This window comes from Balaenoptera borealis (assembly GCF_965194805.1).
Source record: "Balaenoptera borealis genome assembly, chromosome: 9".
Lineage (NCBI taxonomy): Eukaryota > Metazoa > Chordata > Mammalia > Artiodactyla > Balaenopteridae > Balaenoptera > Balaenoptera borealis.
In genome coordinates, this window is record NC_138873.1 from 49,242,624 (window position 1) to 49,264,071 (window position 21,448).

The following is a 21,448-nucleotide window of genomic DNA, read 5'->3' on the forward strand; positions in this document are numbered from 1 at the left end:
AAGCCCGAAGCCTAAAATTAGTTTTACACGTCTAAAATTAAGTTGTCAGTAGGGCTACATTCCCCCAGAAGCTCCAGGGAGACTCTGTTTCTTTGCCTTTCCAGTTTATAGAAGCTGTTTGCATTCCTTGGTATTCCTCCATCTTCAAAAGGCATCACTTGAACTTCTGTTTCTACTGCCACAACTTCTTTTTCTCTGACTCTGACACTTCTGAATCCCTCTTATAAAACCCGTGTGATTACATGTGGCCCAACTGGATAATCCACAATAATAACCCCCATCGCAAGATCCTTAACTTAATCATATAGCAAATTCCCTTTGGCCAATTAAGGTAACATATTCACAGATCCCTGAGTTTAGGCATGGGCATCTTTTGGGGAGAGCATTATTCTATTAATCACAGGTTCCAACTTCTCCATTCCTCTCCAAAATTTGCTATTGTCCATCTTTTTTCATTAAGCCATCCTAGCAGGTGTAAAGTAGTATCTCATTGTGGTTTTCACTTGCATTTCCCTGATGACAAACGATTTTGAGCATTTTTTCCATGGGCTGATTGGCCATTTGTATACCTTCTTCAGGAAAATGTCTATTCGAATCTTTGCTCATTTTTAAATTGGGTTGTCTTTTTATTGTTGAGTTGTAATAGTTTCCAATATATTCTACATACAAGTCCCTTATCTGATATATAATTTGCAAATATTTTCTCCAATTGAATAGGCTTTTTCATTTTCTAGATAGTGTCCTTTGAAGCGAAAAACTTTTCAATTTTGATGAAGTGCAATATATCCATTTTTTTTTCCGTTGCTTGCAATTTTCGTGTTACATCTAAGAGGCCATTTCCTAATCCAACATAATAAAAGATTTTTTTTTTTGTGGCTGTATTGGGTCTTCGTTGCTGCACGCCAGCTTCCTCTAGTTGAGGTGAGCAGAGGCTACTCTTCGTTGCGGTGCGCGGGCTTCTCATTGCGGTGGCTTCTCTTGCTGGGGAGCACGGGCTCTAGGCGCGTGGGCTTCCATAGTTGCAGCACGCAGACCTTAGAGCATGCAGGCTTCAGTAATTGTGGTGCATGGGCTCAGTAGTTGTGGCTCACAGGCTCTAGAGTGCAGGCTCAGTTGCTGTGGCACACGGGCTTAGTTGCTCTGCAACATGTGGGATATTCCTGGACCAGGGACTGAACCCATGTCTCCTGCATTGGCAGGCGGATTCTTAACCACTGGGCCACCAGTGAAGTCTCTAAAGATTTATATCTATATTTTCTTCAAAGAGTTTTATCATTTTAAGCTCTTACATTCAGTTAGACCTTTGGTCCATTTTGAATAAATATATATATATATAGTAGAGATGGGGGGGGTCCCACTTCATTCTTTTGCATATGGATATTCAGTTGTCCCAGGACCATTTATTGAAAAGACTATCTTTGCTCCATTGTATTGCCTTTGCTCCTTGATCTAAGATCAGTTTACTATATGTATGTCTATTTCTGGGCTCTCTATTCTCTTCCATTGACCTATTTGTCTATTCTTTCAGCAGTTCCCACTGTCTCTATTACTGTAGTTTTATAGTAAGTCGTGAAGTCCTCCTACTATGTTCTTCAATATTGTATTGGCTATTCTGGGTCTTTCCCTCTCCATATAAACTTTAGAGTTGGTTTGACAATATCCATAAAAACCTTGCTGTGATTTTATTTTGGATTGCATTGAAAGTATAGATCAAGCTGGGAAGAACTAACATCTAGATAATACGGCCACTTTCATATATATGAGGAAAGCTGGGCACACTGCTAACCTGAATAAATTCTGGGATTCTGTTACAAAGAAATAAAGGAAGACCAGATGCTGGCTCAAGTAATTAGCAGTCTCTCCACATAGAGACTTCATACCATTTGGTAGAAAAAAATAAGCTTTTGATTAAACAAAAGCTGACACTAAAGTCATATAAAAATTGGGAGGATACACACTTATGATTTGGAAATGCTTTTAATCAGGGTAAGTTTGTTTTCCAAATAAACAGTAAAAATTTACAAAACCTACTGAAGGAAAAAATTCCTCATCCTAGAACATTAGTTCTTTAATCTGTCACAACAAAGTTACACCTCCAACAGTTGTGAGATATAATTAACGTGAGGAGTGTTTTAACTTATTAGTACCAGGTTAAACCATATAAAATTGCAGAGTTCTGTAGAAACAAATATTGGTAATTTCATATAGTTCAACCTGTATCAAAGTTTGTGACTACTTAAAAAATACAAGCTAGGGTAGATCTAGGTTATCACCATAACATTGTAGAATGTTACAGCTGAATTCCAATCATCTTTCTTCAGTGGGAAAGAAGTGAAATTACAGCTGGAATATCAGAACTGTACCTTCACCCTTAAGCACTTCTGAATTCTTTTTCTATTCTCAGGAGTAATACTGACTTTGGTAGACTGGAAAATGGCCCCCTAAATATTTTCATGCCATAATTCTCAGTTTTATGCCTGTTTAAATTACATGGCAAAAGGGACTTTGCAGATGGAATTAAGGTTATAGACCTTAAAATAGGGAAGTTACCCAGATGTGCCCAGTGTAATCAAATGGACCTTTAAAAGAAGGCAGAAGGGTCCATCATCAATAAGATTATGGAAGAAGCAGGAGAGATTCAAAGACTGAGAGGGACTTGACCATTGCTGGCTTTGAAGAGAAGGGGACCATGAGTGAAGGAATGCAGGCAGCCTCTAGAAGCTGGGCATGGCTCTCAGCCAACAGCAAGGAAATGGGACCGTGATCCTTCAGCTGCAAAAAACTGAATTCTGCCAACAACTGAATGAACAAGGAAATGGAGTCCCCCACGCCACGTCCAGAAGAGAATGAAGCTCTGCAAATACCTTGATTTTAGCCCAGGTGAGACCCATATCAGATGGCTGACCTACAAAACTATAAGATAATACACTTATGTAGCTTAATACACTTTAGCCACTAAGTCTGTGGTAATTTGTGATGGCTGCAATAGAAACTCACACTTACCTTAGTAAAACCCCCATTTTAAAGGACTCATCACAGAAGGGTCCCTATAGTCATTGAAACCATATTTTTAAAAACTCATATCTGGTCCTTAATGATTCTAGTATATTAAACTATATTATAATTGGAAATGTGTATATAGCCAACAAAAATAATAAAATTGTGAACTGAAAACTACAAAGCCAGTTATTTTATATAAAAACTCTAAAAAGTTCATGACTAGTTTTTATGAGAAACATTTCATCTAGGAGTGATTTCTAAGGCAGTTTCTTGAGTTTCCATAAAAACAGAGCCTTCTGTCTCAGAAGGGATATCAATAAGAGGACCAGAATCCTCTATATCCAAGTTCGGTGGTTTCTCCTGTTCATAACTCAGGTTTGAATTATCTTTCATTTGAATCTCTTGCTCTTCCAACTCCAAAGATTTATCTGGGTCTGGAGCTACAACTTCATCCTCTTCATTTTCATGCAGAAAACTACAAATCATGTTGGGTCTACAGGAGAAATCATTTTCCTTGATTTGCAGCCATTCCACACCACCTAATGTAGGAGGCAGGGGGACAAACCAAGAAACATGAAAAAGGAATTTCAGTTACTTACATATATTTTTAATTTAAATGTTCATATGAATATTTATCAAAATAAAACCCCAACGTAAAGAAAGGAACATGGTGCCTGTACCTACTGATAAATGATCATGTAATTTCCATCTTACATGGAGACCTAGGAATGCCTATAGGGTATGCATCATCAAAATCACTAAAAGTAATCAACTTCAGTTACTATTCCAAGCCCTTTTCCCAGAGTCCAATTCCCAACTCATTCTGAGAGATAACTGAGCTCCCACTGCCATCTTTTGTCTTGAAGAAAATTTTGTCACTTCCCTACAATTTTCTCCTTACCCATTCAGTTTTCATAATACAATGGATGATACCACTCTATCATCTTCTGAGTCAACATTTATTTGTCATTTTGAGTTGAAAAATCCAACTGTGGAATAAGACACCTCTCCAAAAAAAACCCTTGAAAAAAATTTTTTGTTCCTTTCCATACTCTCAGTCAAAGCCCTTACCTGTCAATGAACTCCCATAATCAAGAACTGCTCCAGGGACTTCCCTGGTGGTCCAGTGGTAAAGAATCCTCCTTACAATGCAGGGGAAAACAGGTTTGATCCCTGGTTAGGGAACTAAGATCCCACATGCCGCGTGGCAACTAAGCCCGCATGCCACAACTACTGAGGTTGCGCGCCTCAACTAGAGCCTGCGTGTCGCAAACTACAGAACCCACGCGCCCTGGAGCCTGCACGCCACAACTAGAGAGAAGCCTGTGCACCACAACGAAGAGCTCACGCGCCGCAACGAAAGATCCCAAATGCCTTAACGAAGATGCCACATGCTGCAACTAAGACCTGACACAGCCAAAAATAAACAAAATAAATAATAAATAAATCTTAAAAAAAAAATTGCTCCAATAATGCTAGCCATTTTTTTCTTTCATCCTTATGACCCTTTCAGTCAAGTATTTTCAATGGATCCTCAATTCCTATAGCCCAAGCTGTTTACTCGTATCTTCAAAGTTCCATTAGGTATCTGTAAGATATACCAACCTACCTTGTCACCCTGTTCACGCATCCATCTGTTCCTATCCCCCATCATAAACTAACTCCTCTGCAGCTGTTTGTTGAAACATCCTTACTGTTGATCCCATATCTTTTCTCATGTATTACTACTATAAAGTCTCCCTCTTTCAAAAATCGATTTGTTCTTTCCCTCCAGTTCAGCTTCAATTATTGAGTTCATATTTTTTTCTTGCTATAACGTCATTCTCCTGGTCACCAAGTTCAAAACCTCAAAGCCATCCTAAAGCCTACTCTGTTATCTAGCATACTTGGCACATAACAGATACTTAAAATGAGTGAAAGGGGTGTCGAGTCATAGTCATCCATGTCTGTTTCAATGTGATTTGCTTTAGAGTACAAGTTCCTAGAAAGTAAGGACCACATCTCCTGTCTATTTTGTTCTGCCTCCAGCATCTTGCCATGTTTGGCAGCCAGCCTCCAAGATGGTCCCCAATGATCCTCACCTTCCTGACATGCACACCCCTGTGTCGTCCCCTCCCACATGGAATAGGATATCACAGAAATGACAGAATGTGACTTCTAAGGATAGTTCATAAAAGACATTGTGGCTTCTACCTTGTTCTTAAGGATCACTTGGTCTGGGAAAGCCAGCTGCCGTGTCAGGAGGGCACTCAGACAGTAGTGTGAGGAGGTGAGGAAGTGAGGCCTCCTGCTAACAGGCAGCACAAACTCACCAGCTATGTGAGTGAGCCATCTTACAATTAGATTTTCCGGCCCTACTCAAGCCTTCAGATGACTACAGCCCAGCCAACACAATGACTGCAACCTCATGAGAGACCCCAGCCAGAACAACCTAGCTAAGCTGCTCCCCAATTCCTGATTCACAGAAACGTGTAAGATGGTGTTCTGTTGTTGTTTTAAGCCTTTAAGTTTAGGGGTGACTTTTTATGCAGCAACAGATAACCAATACAGCCTTGAATAGTTGGTTACTAATTTATTTGATTGAAAGATACACCCAAATCTTCCCAAAGGTCTATTAGATTATTAAGGACTATAGGAGAGGAAATTATATAACTTCCTTTAAAAAGAATATCTAAATGACAGCTAAGCTATCTGATCTGTATCTGCCTTTCGAATTCATTCTAGAACTTCAAGTGCCTACTTCTTCCTATTATTTTTGGAGTGCCTAAAAAAAGGGATAATTGTGGAATATATAAGAACAAAGATTTGTTATATAGTCATGTGTAGCTGGTATAATTAATTTCTAAATGATTAATGTACCTTCAAATGTTTATTCCTTAAAATACAATAAATCAAACCATGAATATTCATCAATAGGGTCTCATTTACTAGAGTTTCAAATATGTCTTTGAGCAATAAGCCTTTTTTTTTTTTTGGTGGACAAACACCTTTATTCGGACCATGTCCCAAATTCCCTAGGGCAAGAGAAAGAGGTTGGTGTGGTGAGCAATGGGCTTTTAAACCACCAAGTGTTTATTTATTCATCTCCACAAACATGTGCCTGCTATGGGTGCAAGAAGCACTGGCCTAAGGTCTCTAGTGTGGGATGACGAGCAACTGGAGAAGGCTAAATGGATGCTTATTAAGAACGAGACACGGGACTAACAACTGTGGTCCTAGAGCCCCTCCCACATGTAAAGCCAGCTTCTTCCAGTTGTGAGCATCTTGGGGAAGGTTACTGCATCTGCCAAAAGTTCAGGAGATCCTATGGGGTTACTCCTTGGGTTACTCCTTGGGAATGCTATCATCATATCTTCTGCACTTACAAAGAAGTTTTAATGAGAGAGAGAGAGACAGAGAGAGACAGAGAGAGAGAGAGAAGTAGGTGCTGAATTCCCTGGTGTTGAAATCATGTCAAGTTTCTTGACAAACTCCTCACAATCGTTTCCAATGCAAAGAAGATAGAAATTTCTTATATGTCTCCAGTGCCCCCTGCTATGTGAGAATTCAACTAAATTTTAAATCTATGCTTGGTACTTTTCATGGAGTACCCTCAATTTTAATATACTTTACCTATCACATATAGTTATTACTATAAAGTACAAAGAACATCCTGGCAGCAGTGTTTCATAAAGCCAATACTAAATCACCGATTTTCAGAGAACTAAGTGAACTAACCTATGTTTTCTTCTCCTTCCTTCTTTTCTGTCAGAAGAGTTCTTGTCATGCTGAGCTTCTTCATTGTGTGGCATTTATATTTTAGCACTGTTTTATTATTGCCTTCTGCATCCACTAGAATGTAAAATGAACACTATTATACTTCTTGATGCCATCAAATAATCATGTTAAGCCTCAATGATTCCAGTTTAGAGAGTTAAACTACTTCCTGTCAAGATAGTGTAGTAAGTTCAAGATTTAACTCATTCCTCCAGCTCCAAGCACAGAGAAATATCAGATAAAATACATAGGAACCGAGGGCACAGTGAACTCAAAGACAACAAACATCTCCAGGAGACAGAAACACAAAGCGAGATTAAAGCTATGGGCCTATTAGGCTCCAGCCCGGAGGCAGCAAAGGGGGGCCAGGAATTTGGCCTTACAGGGTAATGAGGTCGAAAATTCTGCCACTCAAAGTGAAGGACCAAAGGCAGACCTACTGCTTGAAGCCGGACTGGAGTGGAGAACATTACCGATCATGAAAGAAGATGAGAAAAAAACTGCTGCCATGCTGCTGCTGGGGGTCACAGCTTTATAAAAACCGTGGGCGTAGGCAGGAGGGAGGATGAGGCTCTGTGCTAAGGATGCGAAGCACACGGAAAACTTCCACACCCTGCCACTGTGTGGCTGATACTACACTTTAGAAAGCAACACAGTGACATCTATTAAGTTCAACCACATGCAACTGTCGCTCTGCGGACCAAATTGGTAATTTCATATGGTTGAATCTAGTACACACACTCATCAATCTAGCAGTTCCTTTTCTAAGCGTATACCTGAGAGACATTTTTACAGATATGCACAAGGAAACATAAAAATATTCATGGCAGCATTTCTGTAGTGAGTTAATAAGCATAATTAAGAAAATGGGCTCTGGAGCAGACCACCTGGGCTCTCAGATCCTGGCTCTGCCTCTTATTTTGTGTATGACCTCGGGAATGTTATTTACCTCTCTGTGCTTCAGTTTCTTCAAATACAAAATGAAGATAACAATGGCATCTACCTGATAGACTTGTGGTGAGGATTCAATGAGTTAATACTTATAGCACCTAGAACAGTGCCTGACATACAGAAAGCACTCAATAAATTTTAGTAGTTATTAATAATTACTGGTAAAAATGGAAGCAACCTACATGTCCATTAATTGGAGAATAAACTGTGGTATAGTAACAAATAGAATCTTAAGCAACAGGAAAAACACATATATATCAACACGTATAAATCTCGAAACATCTCTAATTGAAAAAAGATATAGAATAATATGTATAATATGCTATAACATATCAAGTGTGAAAATACACAGAAAGTGCTATTTATTGTGTGCAGATACATACATATGTAATATAAAATCAGGTATAGGAAAGAAAAGCACTGAATTCAGGAGAGTGATTACCTCTGAAGACAGAGGAAGGGAGTAGGTTTGGAGAGGGGTATACAAGGGGCTTCAAAGGTATGTGGAATGTTTTTTAACTACCTAACCAAACGGGAGGATTTGATACAGCTAGACAAGGGGTACATGAGATCTTATAATTTTAATATCCACCATACATAAGTATGTTTGAAATATTTCATAGTAAAAAGAGTTGAGTCAACATAGCAATCACTTACCATGTTCAACATTTTCTTCAAATATAACACAGGTCCCAAGAGTGTCTGCAGAAAAACATGAAGGCAACTTGTTGAGAAGTGACAGAGCTACTTTCTCTGAAAGGCATATAAAAAAAAAAAGGGAGTTTCATCTCTCTGACTTCCTCCTACCTTCATACTCTCCAGCAAAGACATAGCTGTCCACTTGCAGAATGGGCTTCTCAGTATCAATTCCCTACAACAGAATATAGGATCATTAAAAAAATCATCATTAGAAAAAGCCTTGGGGGTGGGGGGAATGGGTGAAATGGGTGAAGGGGGGGCTCAAAGGATACCAACTTCCAGTTATAAAATAAATAAGTCCTGGGATGTTTAAGAACATCATGGTGACTGTAGTTAATAATACTGTACTTTATATTTGAAAATTGCTAAGAGAGTAAACCTTCAAAGTTTTTACCAGAAGAAAAAAAAATTGTAACGATGTGTAGTGATGGGTGTTAACTAGACATTGTGGTGATCATTTCACAATATATGCAAATATTGAAAATGTTGTACAGCTGAAACTAGTATAATGTTATATGTCAATTATTTCTCAATTTAAAAAAGAAAGCACAAGGGACTTCCCTGGTGGTACAGCGGTTAAGACTCTGCGCTTCCACTGCAGGGGACACGGGTTCGATCCCTGGTCAGGGAACTAAGATCCCGAATCCCACATGCCATGTGGCGTGGCAAAAAAAAAACAAGACTTTTACATGAAACCTTGCTACCAAGGAGACTGATTTCCAAAGCTGGGGAACCTCTGGAGCTTCTTGTCCTAGCAAGTAAAAGATAAGCTAAAACTGCTCTCATCACAGCAGCTACAAACTGAAAACTACTTAATTCATACCCAAGTAGCAAGGTCTATTTCAATCAACATCCTCTTCAAGATAAAGTAAGAACAAAGGAAGTTTTGTCAAAAATGCTCAAAAGATTTTAAAGATAAAACAGATGGTAACTCACGATACCATAGCTCAAGTCAACAGCACAGCGTGAGGTCTCTGAAGTCCTTTCTTAATAGGTATTCTCTCTCCCTTCTCCACACTATTTTTGTCTGTTTTCCATATTTTATTTTATTTTTTGAAGTTTTTTTAATTTTATTTTTTACTGAACTATAGTTGAAGTACAATGTTGTGTAATCACTGCTGCACAGCAGTGACTCAATTATACATATATACATTTTTTTCATATTCTTCTCCATTATCATTTATCACAGGATATTGAAATATAGTTCCCTGTGCTATACAGTAGGACCTTGTTGTTTACCCATTCTATGTATACCAGTCTGTATCTGTTTAACCTCTGTGTGCATATCTAATTATCCTCTCTGCCCTTTGTGTTTTTCTCACCCTTCTCACTATATAAAACGGTGTATTTTTTCAAAACCTAATGTTCCATATCAAAATGCTTTAACCCTCCAAATCTTTAACTCTCTCCAGCCACACAGGCAGACACTCAGGCAGAGTTAGGCATTAACTTTCTCCCAGCTGCTCCCACAGTCCCCCTGTACTTCTGTGATTGTCTCCAGCGTTCACTGCTTTGTTCACGTGAAATTAATATATCAATCTTAGGGACGGGTATATTTCACCACTCTTGTTTTAAATTTAAGAAAATCTACAACAACCCCCCAATTCTACAAGACTCACCAAAATCTTGCATTTATTTTCACATTTTGAGAGAAAGTCTGAATCAATAATTCCTGATAATTCCACCAGAACCAACTGCTCCTGGTGGAAGAGAGAGGCGTTAAGGCGCTAGCTTGCGAGTGTGCAAGAAGAAGCAGGCATTAACGAGAGAAGCCAAACCTCCCCAGTGCAACGATCCCACCTTTGTGAAAACTAGGTCCTGCTTTCAACAAGAGGAAGCGCGCGCCGTTACTTAAGGTAACTTCCCTCCTTCCCCCTTGAACTTCCGTGTGGGCCGTAGGGCTGAGGCCAGCTGCCCGCCGCTCCGCGCGCCCTGGGGCACTGTCCCGCCAGGAGCCCCCGCACGCCCGCCGCGTCGCGAGTCCCTTCCCCGCACACAGCCGAGCGGCCACCCTCGCCACCGCCGCGCGGGCTTCCGCCGTCGCACTCACTGCCTCCTCCTCCTCCTCGTCCCAGTACCCCCGACTCGGCTCCTCGGCCGCCGCCGCCATGCCGCCGCTCCTTCGCGCGGCCTCCGAGCCGTGGGCCCCGCCCGCCGGGGCCGCCATCTTGAGTACGGGCAGCAGCTCCCGCCCCGCCGCGGCTCCGACCGCGCCCGCTGCTCCTGCCAGCACGCGAGATGGCGGCTCCCGGGCCCACCTGGAGCCCCTTGTCCCTGTCCCGAGAGCCGGAGCCGGGGCCCTGGCGGGCCGGCCGGGCAGGTCCCGCGACCTAGGGAACCCTCGGGCTCCCCGCCCAGGTGGGACGAAAGCACTGTGGAAGCCGAGGGGATGAAGTAGGTGCAGGCAAGGAGGCTACGGTGCGCGAGGGAAATGGAGAGGCCTCGTGTGGCCCCAGCCTACAATGCTTGGAAAGAAATTCCTAATGTCGTGTGAGCACTGATCATCAATTCAAGTTCTCCACGAGCCAAGTAAAGGGCACTCCTCAGTGTTCCACGTATCGGGCGCCCGCTGCGCGAGGAAGTGAGCTGGGGTTTCAGGCAACCAGGAGAGGTAGAATAAGGGATCAACCAATGCTAATCAGATTGCCTTAGGTGCTGTAAGAGACCCAGATTGTTTGGGGAGTACGGGAGACTCGGCGAAGTGAAGGTTTGAACAGGATTTTCTTAAAGTAACCTCATGGATTTTTCTGATTATAAAATAAATGATCTTTGTACGTGAGACAGGATGATCTACCTCCAAAGAGCATGAGGTTTGGGGTCTGGTACTCGTCTGGTTTTGCTGCGTTATTTTACAGTAAGCCATTAGGCAAGTTGGTTATTGTGAGGATTAAATGAGATAATCCCACTATTAAGAACATATTAAGCACTAATGTGCATTTAATCTAGTATTAGTAATAATATATAAAAATTTAGAGTATTACAACTTTTAAAAAACATTTTTTCGGGAATTCCCTGGCGGTCCAGTGGGCAGAACTTGGTGCTTTCTCTGCCTTGGCCCTGGGTTCAATCCCTGGTCCCGGAACTAAGCTCCTGCAAGTCACGCGGTGCGGCCAAACAAAACAAAACAAAAAAACAACCAGGGGACTTCCCTGGTGGCCCAGTGGTTAAGTCTCCGAGCTCCCAATGCAGGGGGGTGCGGGTTTGATCCCTGGTCGGGGAACTAAGATCCCGCGTGCCCTATGGCGCGGCCAAAAACTAATAATAAAAAGTAAAACAAAAAACAAAGTTTATTAAAAAAACCAAAAAAACCCATTTTCCTACACAATATATCTTTCCAGCTTTTTTCTACATAAACACATCGTTTATGTGTACATCTGTTTTAAACTTGCTTTTCTCACTATATGTAGTATTATGGCTGTTTGTCCATATTTTCCATGATAAATACAGATCTATGTGATGGTATTTATTGTGCAATATTGATATTGCACAACACTTTAGTAAACATTTTTGTGCATTTTTACCCAGTTCCTCCATTAAATGAATAGGATTTTGTAGCTTAAAAAAAGTGGAAAAATCACTGGACTTGTTAGCAGTTGTAGATTTGAATTATAGCTCTGAAATATAATAATTGTGACCTGGCACAAGCTGCTGCACTTTCTCATCCCCTGTGTTCTTATTTATTAAATGAGGATAAAATTATTCATCTTCACTGTATATATTTTTTTGTTTGAAGATTAGATCATGTATCTAAAAGTGCTTTGTAAGGGACTTCCCTGGTGGTCCAGTGGTTAGGACTCCCTGCTCCCAATGCAGGGGGCACAGAGTTCCATCCCTGGTTGGGGAACTAATATCCTGCATGCCTTGCGATGCAGCCAAAAAATTAAAAAAAAAAAAAAAAAAAAGTGCTTTGTAAATTGAAAAATTATATAAATTGTCAGATTTTATTGAGGGTTCAGGGAGGATAAAGAGGAGAAGGACAGTCCAAGCTGAGGGAGCAGCAGACAGTGAAGGCTTGAGGAATGAAAATGTGTTTTACGAGGTCAGTGTAATGACTCAAGATGCCCCTTTCAAATAAACAAGCCTCATACTTCTAGTCGAGGTTATTGTTTACTATTTAAGACATAATTATTATTTTTATTTATTTTGAATGATTTACGAAAGGATAGAGACTGAAAAGTAAGCCTTCCATCCCTGTCCCCCAGCTCCCCTTTCTATAGGCAATTGTTTTTAACAGTTTCTTATGTACCCTTTCAGAGATACTCTATGTATTTACAAAAATATATGTGTATACAAAATCTGTAAATGTTAATATTATAACATAGCACATAGACTAGTAAACCATTCCCTTGGGAGGAAAGAAGACCTTATAGTATTGGCTCCATGGCCTAGAGCTCATGCCCTTTGAAAATTAGCTTAAAGGTTGAAACATCTCTCAGACAGAAAACAGGAAACTTATTGGGCATAATAACCCATCAGCATCAGCTTTGAAAGAAGCCTTTTGGTGACTGGGAGGAATTTCCATGACCTGTAATTGGAGTCCACTCTTTTTTTTTTTTTTTTTTTAAACGTTTCTTTAATTAATTAATTTATTTATTTTTGGCTGTGTTGGGTCTTCGTTTCTGTGCGAGGGCTTTCTCCAGTTGCGGCGAGCGGGGTCCACTCTTCATCGCGGTGCGCGGGCCTCTCACTATCGCGGCCTCTCTTGTTGCGGAGCACAGGCTCCAGACGCGCAGGCTCAGTAGTTGTGGCTCACGGGCCCAGTCGCTCTGCGTCATGTGGGATCTTCCCAGACCAGGGCTCGAACCCCTGTCCCCTGCATTGGCAGGCAGATTCTCAACCACTGCGCCACCAGGGAAGCCCGGAGTCCACTCTTAATACCTTCTACTCTCAATCCTAAAAAAGATAGTAAGACCCAGACGCCAGCTTTAAAAAACTAAATTATCTTTGCTTAAAAATAGAAGCAATAAAAAAAAGCAAACAAAATGTGTTACACGTATATAATGTAATCTTATTCAGCAAAAATAATGAAGTACAGATACATGCTACAACATGGATAAACTTGAAAACTACACCAAGAATCCAGACACAAAAGGCCACATATTGAATGATTCCATTTATATGAGATGTTCAGAATAGGCAAACCTATAGGAATAGAAAGTAGATAGGTGGTTGCCACAGCCTGAGGGGAAGAGGAATTGGGAATACCTGCTCTTGGATGTGGGGTTTCTTTTGGGGGTGATGAAAATTTTCAGGAATTAGTGGTAATGGATGCACAACTCTGCATATACTAAAAACTACTGCATTGTATGCTTTAAAAGAACAAATTTGATGACGTGTATATTTTAATAAAGCTGTTGCTTTAAAAAAAGACAACAACAATAATAGAAGCAGCTAGTTTTAAAACAGGGAAGCGAAAATCGCTTGGGGCACTTGCTTGTTACTGACTGATATGGAAGAGTTTCAATAATTTAACAACGGGTATGGTTTAAGTTATTAGCAGGCATGCAAGCTAAATATCAGCCCTCATTAGTCTAACTTCCATGTTACACATTAGGAAACTGAGACTTAGAAAATTAGGAAACTTTACTTGTCTGACATATTCCTCTATACTCTGTTACCTTTTCTGGGAAAGTGGGAAGCTTAACAGACCTGTTAGAGATGTCAACCCCTGCATCAGGCTAGCTAAGGTTGGAGGAATGACATGGAACATCCAACCTTAACAGAGTTGAAAGGGGAGACAAAGAACTAGGGAGGTCACACCTAATGTATGCCATGTCATCTGTATAGCAAGACTTGAGTGACATTAGCATCAGTGTCCCTTGTTCCGTGAATTTGTCCATTACTGTGTTCTCCATCTCTTTTTGCTTTGTTTTTTGTTGTATTTCCTAGTATGTGAATTGCAGTCACAAACTTGGATGTATTTTTAAAAAACGTTTATTTTCTTTAAATCAAATTGAACTTAACTGAGCCCCTGTCACATTAGGATGGCAGGAAAATTTAATCTCCATCAGTTTCCTCCCTTTTACACTGCCTCCCCGCCATTCCCAGATCATACATAGTATTTGGAGAGAGAGACTGCTCCAGTCTTCAGCCCACATTGGTTACTGCTGAGATGCCCGTGTGTGAAGTCACACAGATCCTTGAAATGCAGGGACTCTGTTTCCACAGAGCATGGGAATCCCTGTTATGTTTGGAAACCTTGACGCTTAGTGGTCTAACCTTTCTAAGCAGACCATAGGTCTTGACACTTCTCCAGGGTGCTGCTAGGGGAATGAGGACACACCAGTTTACACTCCTTCCCAGCCTAAGGAAATCTCATTTATTTCCTCCAGTGTAAATAAAGGCACCTCTTCTCTTTTACCTCTCAGACATGTAGCATAATTTCTTCAGTGAGCTCAGACTCTAACAATAGATGGGAAAAGCCACGGTCTTCAAGTAGCTTCAGCTTTCCATCCTTTAGACATCCAAGACAAAGGAATACAAATGGCCTGGCTGCCCGCTTGGAAGGGATCAAGGGGAAAATGTAGTGTACTAGTGTCTCCATAAATTATCCTGCCATATTAATAAAATCTTTTGGAAGAAATCAAACCTGTCTTGTTGATTTTAAGAGTCAAAGGAATCTGTTCACACCCTAAGTCAATACAGCCTAGGAGCTTGAGGGCTCAAAGTGCTCATTGAAAAGAGATTCGGAGGCAGTGGCTCTCCCAGTACCCTGGAGATTTTGTGTGGTTCCCGTGGCATTGCCAGAAAGGGAGCGGTAGTGAGAGGAATAAAGGTAAACACCTGGATGTTGTTGACATTCTGTAAAGGAAGAAAACTCATTTCAAATGTTCTAAGTAATGAATTTCTACTGCTAAGAAGTTGGTAACAAAATGAGGGAAGATTTACAAGTCAGATTAAAAAGAGCCATGGAAGAGATAAATTACATGGTTTTCTGCAGCCATAGTTGGAGCTAATATAGAAGAATCTATGTAATTTGGTAGGAGGGCCAATTGATTTTAATTGTAGCTAATAAGAGGAATCATGAAAAAAATTCAGAACTACAATTTCTGAGAAACATAAATGAGGTTGTCGTGGTCAATATTTAAAAGCCTGCCACTAGGAGGAGACAAATGAACTAAAAATTGTTTAATCTGGTCTTCTTCCTTTAGAACACATTTTCTAAATTAAGAAGAACCTATATGAAAATTATATTTAGTAGCAGAATTCTAGTAAAAGAGCCTTTAGTGGGTGTTAACATTTTGTCTTAAAAAAAACACATTTTACACTTAAATAATAGTTTATATTCCATTAGGTTCTTCTTTTTTTTTTTTTTAAATCCATCTCTTACTCCATTTGAAATTCAAAAACTAAATGCTAGACCAGCGGCCCTCAAACTTCAGCTGCATCAGAATCACCATGGAGGGCTTGTTAGAGCGCAGATTGCTCAGCCAGAGTTTCTGATTCAGCAGGTCTGGTATAGGACAGGACTTAAAATACACATTTCTAACAAGTTCTCAGGTTATCTCACATGCCAACAACCAGACTCAATTAAAATACTGAGAACATACTAATCAAAGCATTTCAGCTTGCAAAAAAGTAACTTAGTATCAGAAATAAAATTGGAATGATCATTTTTGGAGGGCTTTGAATCAAAAGAAACCAGCTTATACTTAATTTGGTAGCAGCGTGGCACTATTGGAGTGTGTGATGAAGTAAAATGGCACATACACACAGACTGAGGGCAGAGAGACCAGGTGGGGTCAACAGGGATTCTTCTCAAACCAGAACGCAGGTACCCCAATGTGAAGCTCCTGATAAACGACGTAGAAAATGTTCTCAAAGCATCAGTTTGTCTCACCAACAGCTAACTAGACGCTTCCTATAATGTTAAAGCGAAAATAGATGGAGGAGCCGCAACAAGAGAAGCCACCACAGTGAGAAGCCCGTGCACCGCAACAAAGAGTAGCCCCCGCTCGCTGCAACTAGAGAAAGCCTGCGTGCAGCAATGAAGACCCAGTGCAGACAAAAATAAATAAGTAAATTAAAAACAAAAAAGAGTAATACAAAGTTTCTGATATTGATTATTGCCCATCATCAGTTTATTCTAAAAGAAGGAGTTAGCATGTCCGCATCTGTAGGATCTGAGTACCTTGGATATGTAAATAAGCCTTTTGTATTCTTAAAAAAAAAAAAAAATAGATGGGGGAGGATGCGAAATCTGCCTAACTTTTTAAAGATAACAGGAGTCTACAAAGAAATTTCTCCAAAGTGGGTGTAGAAATATTTAAAAGCCGCTAAGGGTTACATTCCATAAGGGTACCCTCCTCTCCACCGTTTATATTTTCTCTGCTGTTAGAGGTACTTTTGTAGAAACATTGGAGGAATACTGGTGTAGATCAAAAGTGGTTGATGGCTTAGAACATCATGATGACATTCATAGTTGGAAAGTGCCAGGTTTCAGCAACACCTGTGATATGTGGTAGAATCTGTAGAACTTGGCTTCTAATTAGATGGAGTAGGGTGAGGGGAGTAGAAAGAAGAGGAGCAGATAGAAAAATCGAAATTACTGTGATTAAGAGCCTGGATGACTGGTACAATGGGAGTGTGTGTGTGTGTGTGTGTGTGTGTTGTTTCTTTTGTTTTGTTTTTAAAGGAATAAGAAAAACCCGAGGAGGAACTTGTATGAGTAGATAAATGTTGAGGTTGGCTTTGGACACCGAGTTCGAGCTTCTCAGAGTAGTTAGGTGGAGCTAGCAGCTAGTAGTTGAAATGTAGTGATGGAACTTGAGAGGGTTTAGAGGTTAAATTCTAGAGTCATCTTTATAAAAAAGAAGTTGAAGTTTTTTCCTAAGTAAATCTGGTCCTAAGAGCTCTCAGATAGGTGGGTTTCTCAAGGGAAAGCGTAGGAGGTCATGATAGAAAGGAAACATCAGTGTGGAAAAATAAGCATGTAAATATTATTGACTTAAAAGGGAAAAGTTTAGAGGTGTTACAGTGATTAGTTTCATGAGATGGGCAAAGGGAGCCAATGGAAAAAGCATCTGGGGACTGTCAGTGGGAAAGGTAGTTTGGCATGGCTTGGAACAGGACGCTTTTCTGTAGATGTTCAGGTGTGGGGAGATGAGACCCTGGATTAGGGCAGTGACAGAGGAAAATAAAAGGGCAGGTCAGAGACATTCCAGTTGAAAAAGCAATAGGACTTGGGTGACTGCCTAAATGAAGAGGCCATTAAGAGAAGGAAGTTTTAAAAAGTCTCCAATTATAAGCCTGAGAGTCAGAGGTATGGTATTTACAACATGAGGTAGAGCCCCATCTGCTCTGTCCAAACAGATACAAGAGGGACTAACCAGACCAGCGGTTCTCAAGTGTGGTCCCCAGACCGGTGTAGTCAGTATCACTTGGGATTCTGCTACAAATGTAAATTCTCAGACCCTACCCCAGGCTACTAAATCAGAAAGGCTGGGAATGAGGCCCAACAATTAGTGGTTTAACAAGCTCTCCAGGTGATTATGATGCACACTTAAGGTGAAAATGGAGCTAGGCCAGATTTTTTTTCCTTTTACGAATTTGAAATGGATATACAGAGAGGATCAGTCCGTTGGTTGTGGGGAGAGAAGCTGGAAGTCAGTCATAGATACTATGAGTAAGCTGGAATTATAAGTAAGCAGAGCTATAACTAACTAAATGAGGCAGTTGGCTGGTAGTCACAGAGACACAGGAATGGTGACACACTATGGCTGGGGAATACTGCATTCCTGCAGCAGCCAAGAGTGACAAGTTAATCCAGTCTCTAGGTGCACATGGAATTTGTCTAGTTCCATGTTCATTTCAGTTCCCAATTGAAGCCTAATCATACTGCTATTCTTAGGTACCTATGATATTCTTATCTCTTTTATTGTCATGTGTATCCTTAAAATAGATAGGCTTCCAATTACTTGAGGTGACCTGTGAGTCTGTGCTCCTAAAACATAAAAAGCTAATATAGCTCCAGAGTAGATGGAGCAAAAGTTTAATAGAAATAATTCCTTTTAAAAAAATTATGCACTTATTTTTTATTCTTTTTTAACATAAAATTTACCATCTTAACTATTGTTGAGTGTACAGTCCAGTGGTTAAGTATATTCACACTGTTGTGCAACCAATCGCCAGAACGTTTTCTTTCCTTTTTTTTTTGGCCTCACCACGTGGCTTGCGGGATCTTAATTCCCTGACCAGGGATTGAAACCAGGCCACAGCAGTGAAAGCGTGAGTCCTAACCACTGGACCACCAGAGAACTCCCAGAACTTTTTCATCTTGCAAAAAATTGCTTTTTTTTTTTTATTTTAATTTTAGGTGTTTTAGGTATCTTTTTTTTAAAATTTATTTTATTTATTTATTATTTTTGGCTGCATTGGGTCTTCGTTGCTGCACGTGGGCTTTCTCTAGTTGTGGCGAGTGGAGCTACTCTTTGTTGTGTTGCAGTGTGTGGGCTTCTCATTGTGGTGGCTTCTCTTGTTGCGGAGCACGGGCTCTAGGCACACGGGCTTCAGTAGTTGTGGCTGGCGGGCTCTAGAGCGCAGGCTCAGTAGTTGTGGCGCACTGGTTTAGCTGCTCCGCAGCACGTGAGATCTTCCTGGACCAGGGGTCGAACCCGTATCCCCTGCATTGGCAGGCGGATTCTTAACCACTGTGCCACCAGGAAAACCCAAAGAATTGCTTTTTAAAGAACTAATTTTTGATGAAATCTATTTTAATACTATCACCATTCCACCTGAACAACTGAGCAACTTCCAAACTTAACCATCAGGTCTGATGCTCAGGGTCATATTTGCAGTTTTTTGTTTGTTTGTTTGTTTGTTCTTACTCTCTTACTGGCCTCCTTATTCAGGCAGTCACTCAAAAAAGTATTAGGTTGGCCAAAAAGTTCGTTCGGAAAAACCCAAACTTTTTACTTTTAGTACTTTTAGCTGGAATATCTCTTGACCTCTCCTTTCATTTTCCTCAGCTACTGCCCTAATCCAGGTCTAAACTTCCCACCCTTCAATTTCAACATCTTCTGTGTATGATGTCTTTATCTTTTCTTTTTCTAATTATTTATATGCTTCATATTTTCTGTATTGATCTTCAAATAATAACAATTATGCAATTCAGGTGGAGTTGTAAACATTAAAGATTCCATCAGCTGTTGGTAAATAGGGCAGCAGCCTAGCTTGGCACTGTCAATACCTTAGGACCCTAATCTGCCTGGATCCTTGACCCCTCAGTTTATAAAGAGGGGTTAAATTAGAAGAGATAATCTCTAAATTTTCTCCATCCATCACATTGCCTAGACCATTATATTTTTGCTTTATAATCTTGATGGCATTTATTCCATATACAAAATATTACTTATTTAAATAGCTTGGTCTGACAGAATTAACGTTTTATTATCAATACATTTCAAGAGAGGAAGTCAAAGTTTTAAGAACAAAACTGTTATACTTAGGGTGTTACAAATGTTTTAATCTGTTATGACAGCTTGGCTTGTATCAGAATGTACCATACCTTATCAAACCTCACACTCTTCCTTTTCACCCATCAACTAACCCTTTTGTTCCAACCAAGCCAATCTGTTGAAACTCTACATCCTGCCTTTTTTTTTTTTTTTTTTTTTTTCTGTTTGCCACTGGGCCTTTCCTAATGTCATTTGCTCTGCCAGGCTGACCTTTGCTCCTTAGTCTCTCTCTGCCTATTACTTCTCATACACCAGGAAACTTGTCCTGACTAGCCTACTCTAATAGTATATTCATTCATTCAACCCACATTTACTGAGCACTTAATATATGCCAGACCCTCCCTCTACTTTTCCTATGAATTTCTCTATGCAGCTGTTAATTAAACAAAAAGGACATTAGACTGAAGTGGTTCTAATTCTGTGGCAGCCTAAGTAAGCAATTGGAGATCTAAGCCTGTACATGCCTCAAGGTTATGAAATTGAAACCTAAGGACAACCAGTCACAAACAGCCAACTAAGCTTTAAGCTATAACCAACCAATAAATTCCTTACTTTGCTTCCCTGTCTTCTCTAAAAAAGTCTGTCCCCAGATTCTGTGGATGGAGCACTCCTGACCACTTCCAGTTTGGCGCTGCCTAATTGGACCCGATTTTTATTCAAATAAACTCTTAAAAATTTTAATATGCTTCACTTTATCTTTTAAGACAACTTTAAATCATATTGCTCACATCTGCTTTGTATTTGTTAGTTCATGTATGTGTATTTTTTTCTCAACTTGATTTTAAGTGCCTTGAGTTAATTTTTTTGGCTTCCTTGCACACTGCTGTGGGTTCATTAAGGTTATTAAATGAATGGATGGATGGATGAATTAAATAATGTGAAACTGGTTTAACTCAGAGGATGTGAGGGAAATACTTAACTAGAATTTAAGTCTTAACTAGATAAAAGTCATTCTAAGGACTTCCCTGGTGGTGCAGTGGTTAAGAATCCGCCTGCCAATGCAGGGGACACAGGTTCGAGCCCTGGTCCGGGAAGATCCCACATGCCGCGGAGCAACTAAGCCTGTGTACCACAAGTATTGAGCCTGTGCTCTAGAGCCCGTGAGCCACAACTACTGAGCCCACATGCCACAACTACTGAAGCCCGCGCACCTAGAGCCCGTGTTCTGCAACAAGAGAAGCCACCGCAATGAGAAGCCCACGCACCACATCGAAGAGTAGCCCCCGCTCGCCGCAACTAGAGAAAGCCTGCATGCAGCAACGAAGATCCAATGCAGCCATAAATAATAAATAAATTTATTTAAAAAAAAAAGTCATTCTAAGTCCAAACAGCTTTGAGGGTTATGTTGTAGACGATTCAGCTGAGTGACCTATCTCTATACTGTGCAGTCCTCCATAAGCATTTTTTATTGGAATCACTCAATTTTTACCCTTATTCATTCACTGTTTACATTATTTCTTCTCTACAGAAGACTTGACTCAGAGAGTTTATAACTCTCCCTCATAGAGCGAGATGAGCTTTGGCAACTGATCACTCGAGGATGAGTCCTTGACAGCAGGTGTGCTTGGGAAGTTTAGGAAGGTTTT

At 40.4% G+C, this 21,448-nt stretch overlaps 1 protein-coding gene and 1 long non-coding RNA gene across 5 annotated transcripts in view; one reads left to right on the forward strand and one right to left on the reverse strand.

The window, feature by feature from the left end:
• Nucleotides 1-21,448, forward strand: part of LOC309634617 — a 66,136-nt gene that overhangs the window by 1,603 nt on the left and 43,085 nt on the right. The gene's annotated exons all lie outside the window — the stretch shown is intronic.
• Nucleotides 1,959-10,612, reverse strand: GTF3C6 (general transcription factor IIIC subunit 6). Of its 2 annotated transcripts, none has more exons than XM_082404908.1 (6): nt 10,457-10,612; nt 10,026-10,103; nt 8,515-8,578; nt 8,365-8,409; nt 6,718-6,831; nt 1,959-3,539 (listed from the first exon to the last, which is right to left on the reverse strand). In XM_082404908.1, the coding sequence occupies exons 1-6, from the start codon at nt 10,571-10,573 to the stop codon at nt 3,241-3,243; spliced, it is 717 nt and encodes a 238-aa protein (XP_082261034.1). In that variant the 5' UTR covers nt 10,574-10,612; the 3' UTR covers nt 1,959-3,240. The 2 variants fall into 2 exon arrangements, with proteins under 2 accessions (XP_082261034.1, XP_082261033.1); XM_082404907.1 differs by having other exon boundaries at nt 10,026-10,106; nt 10,457-10,611.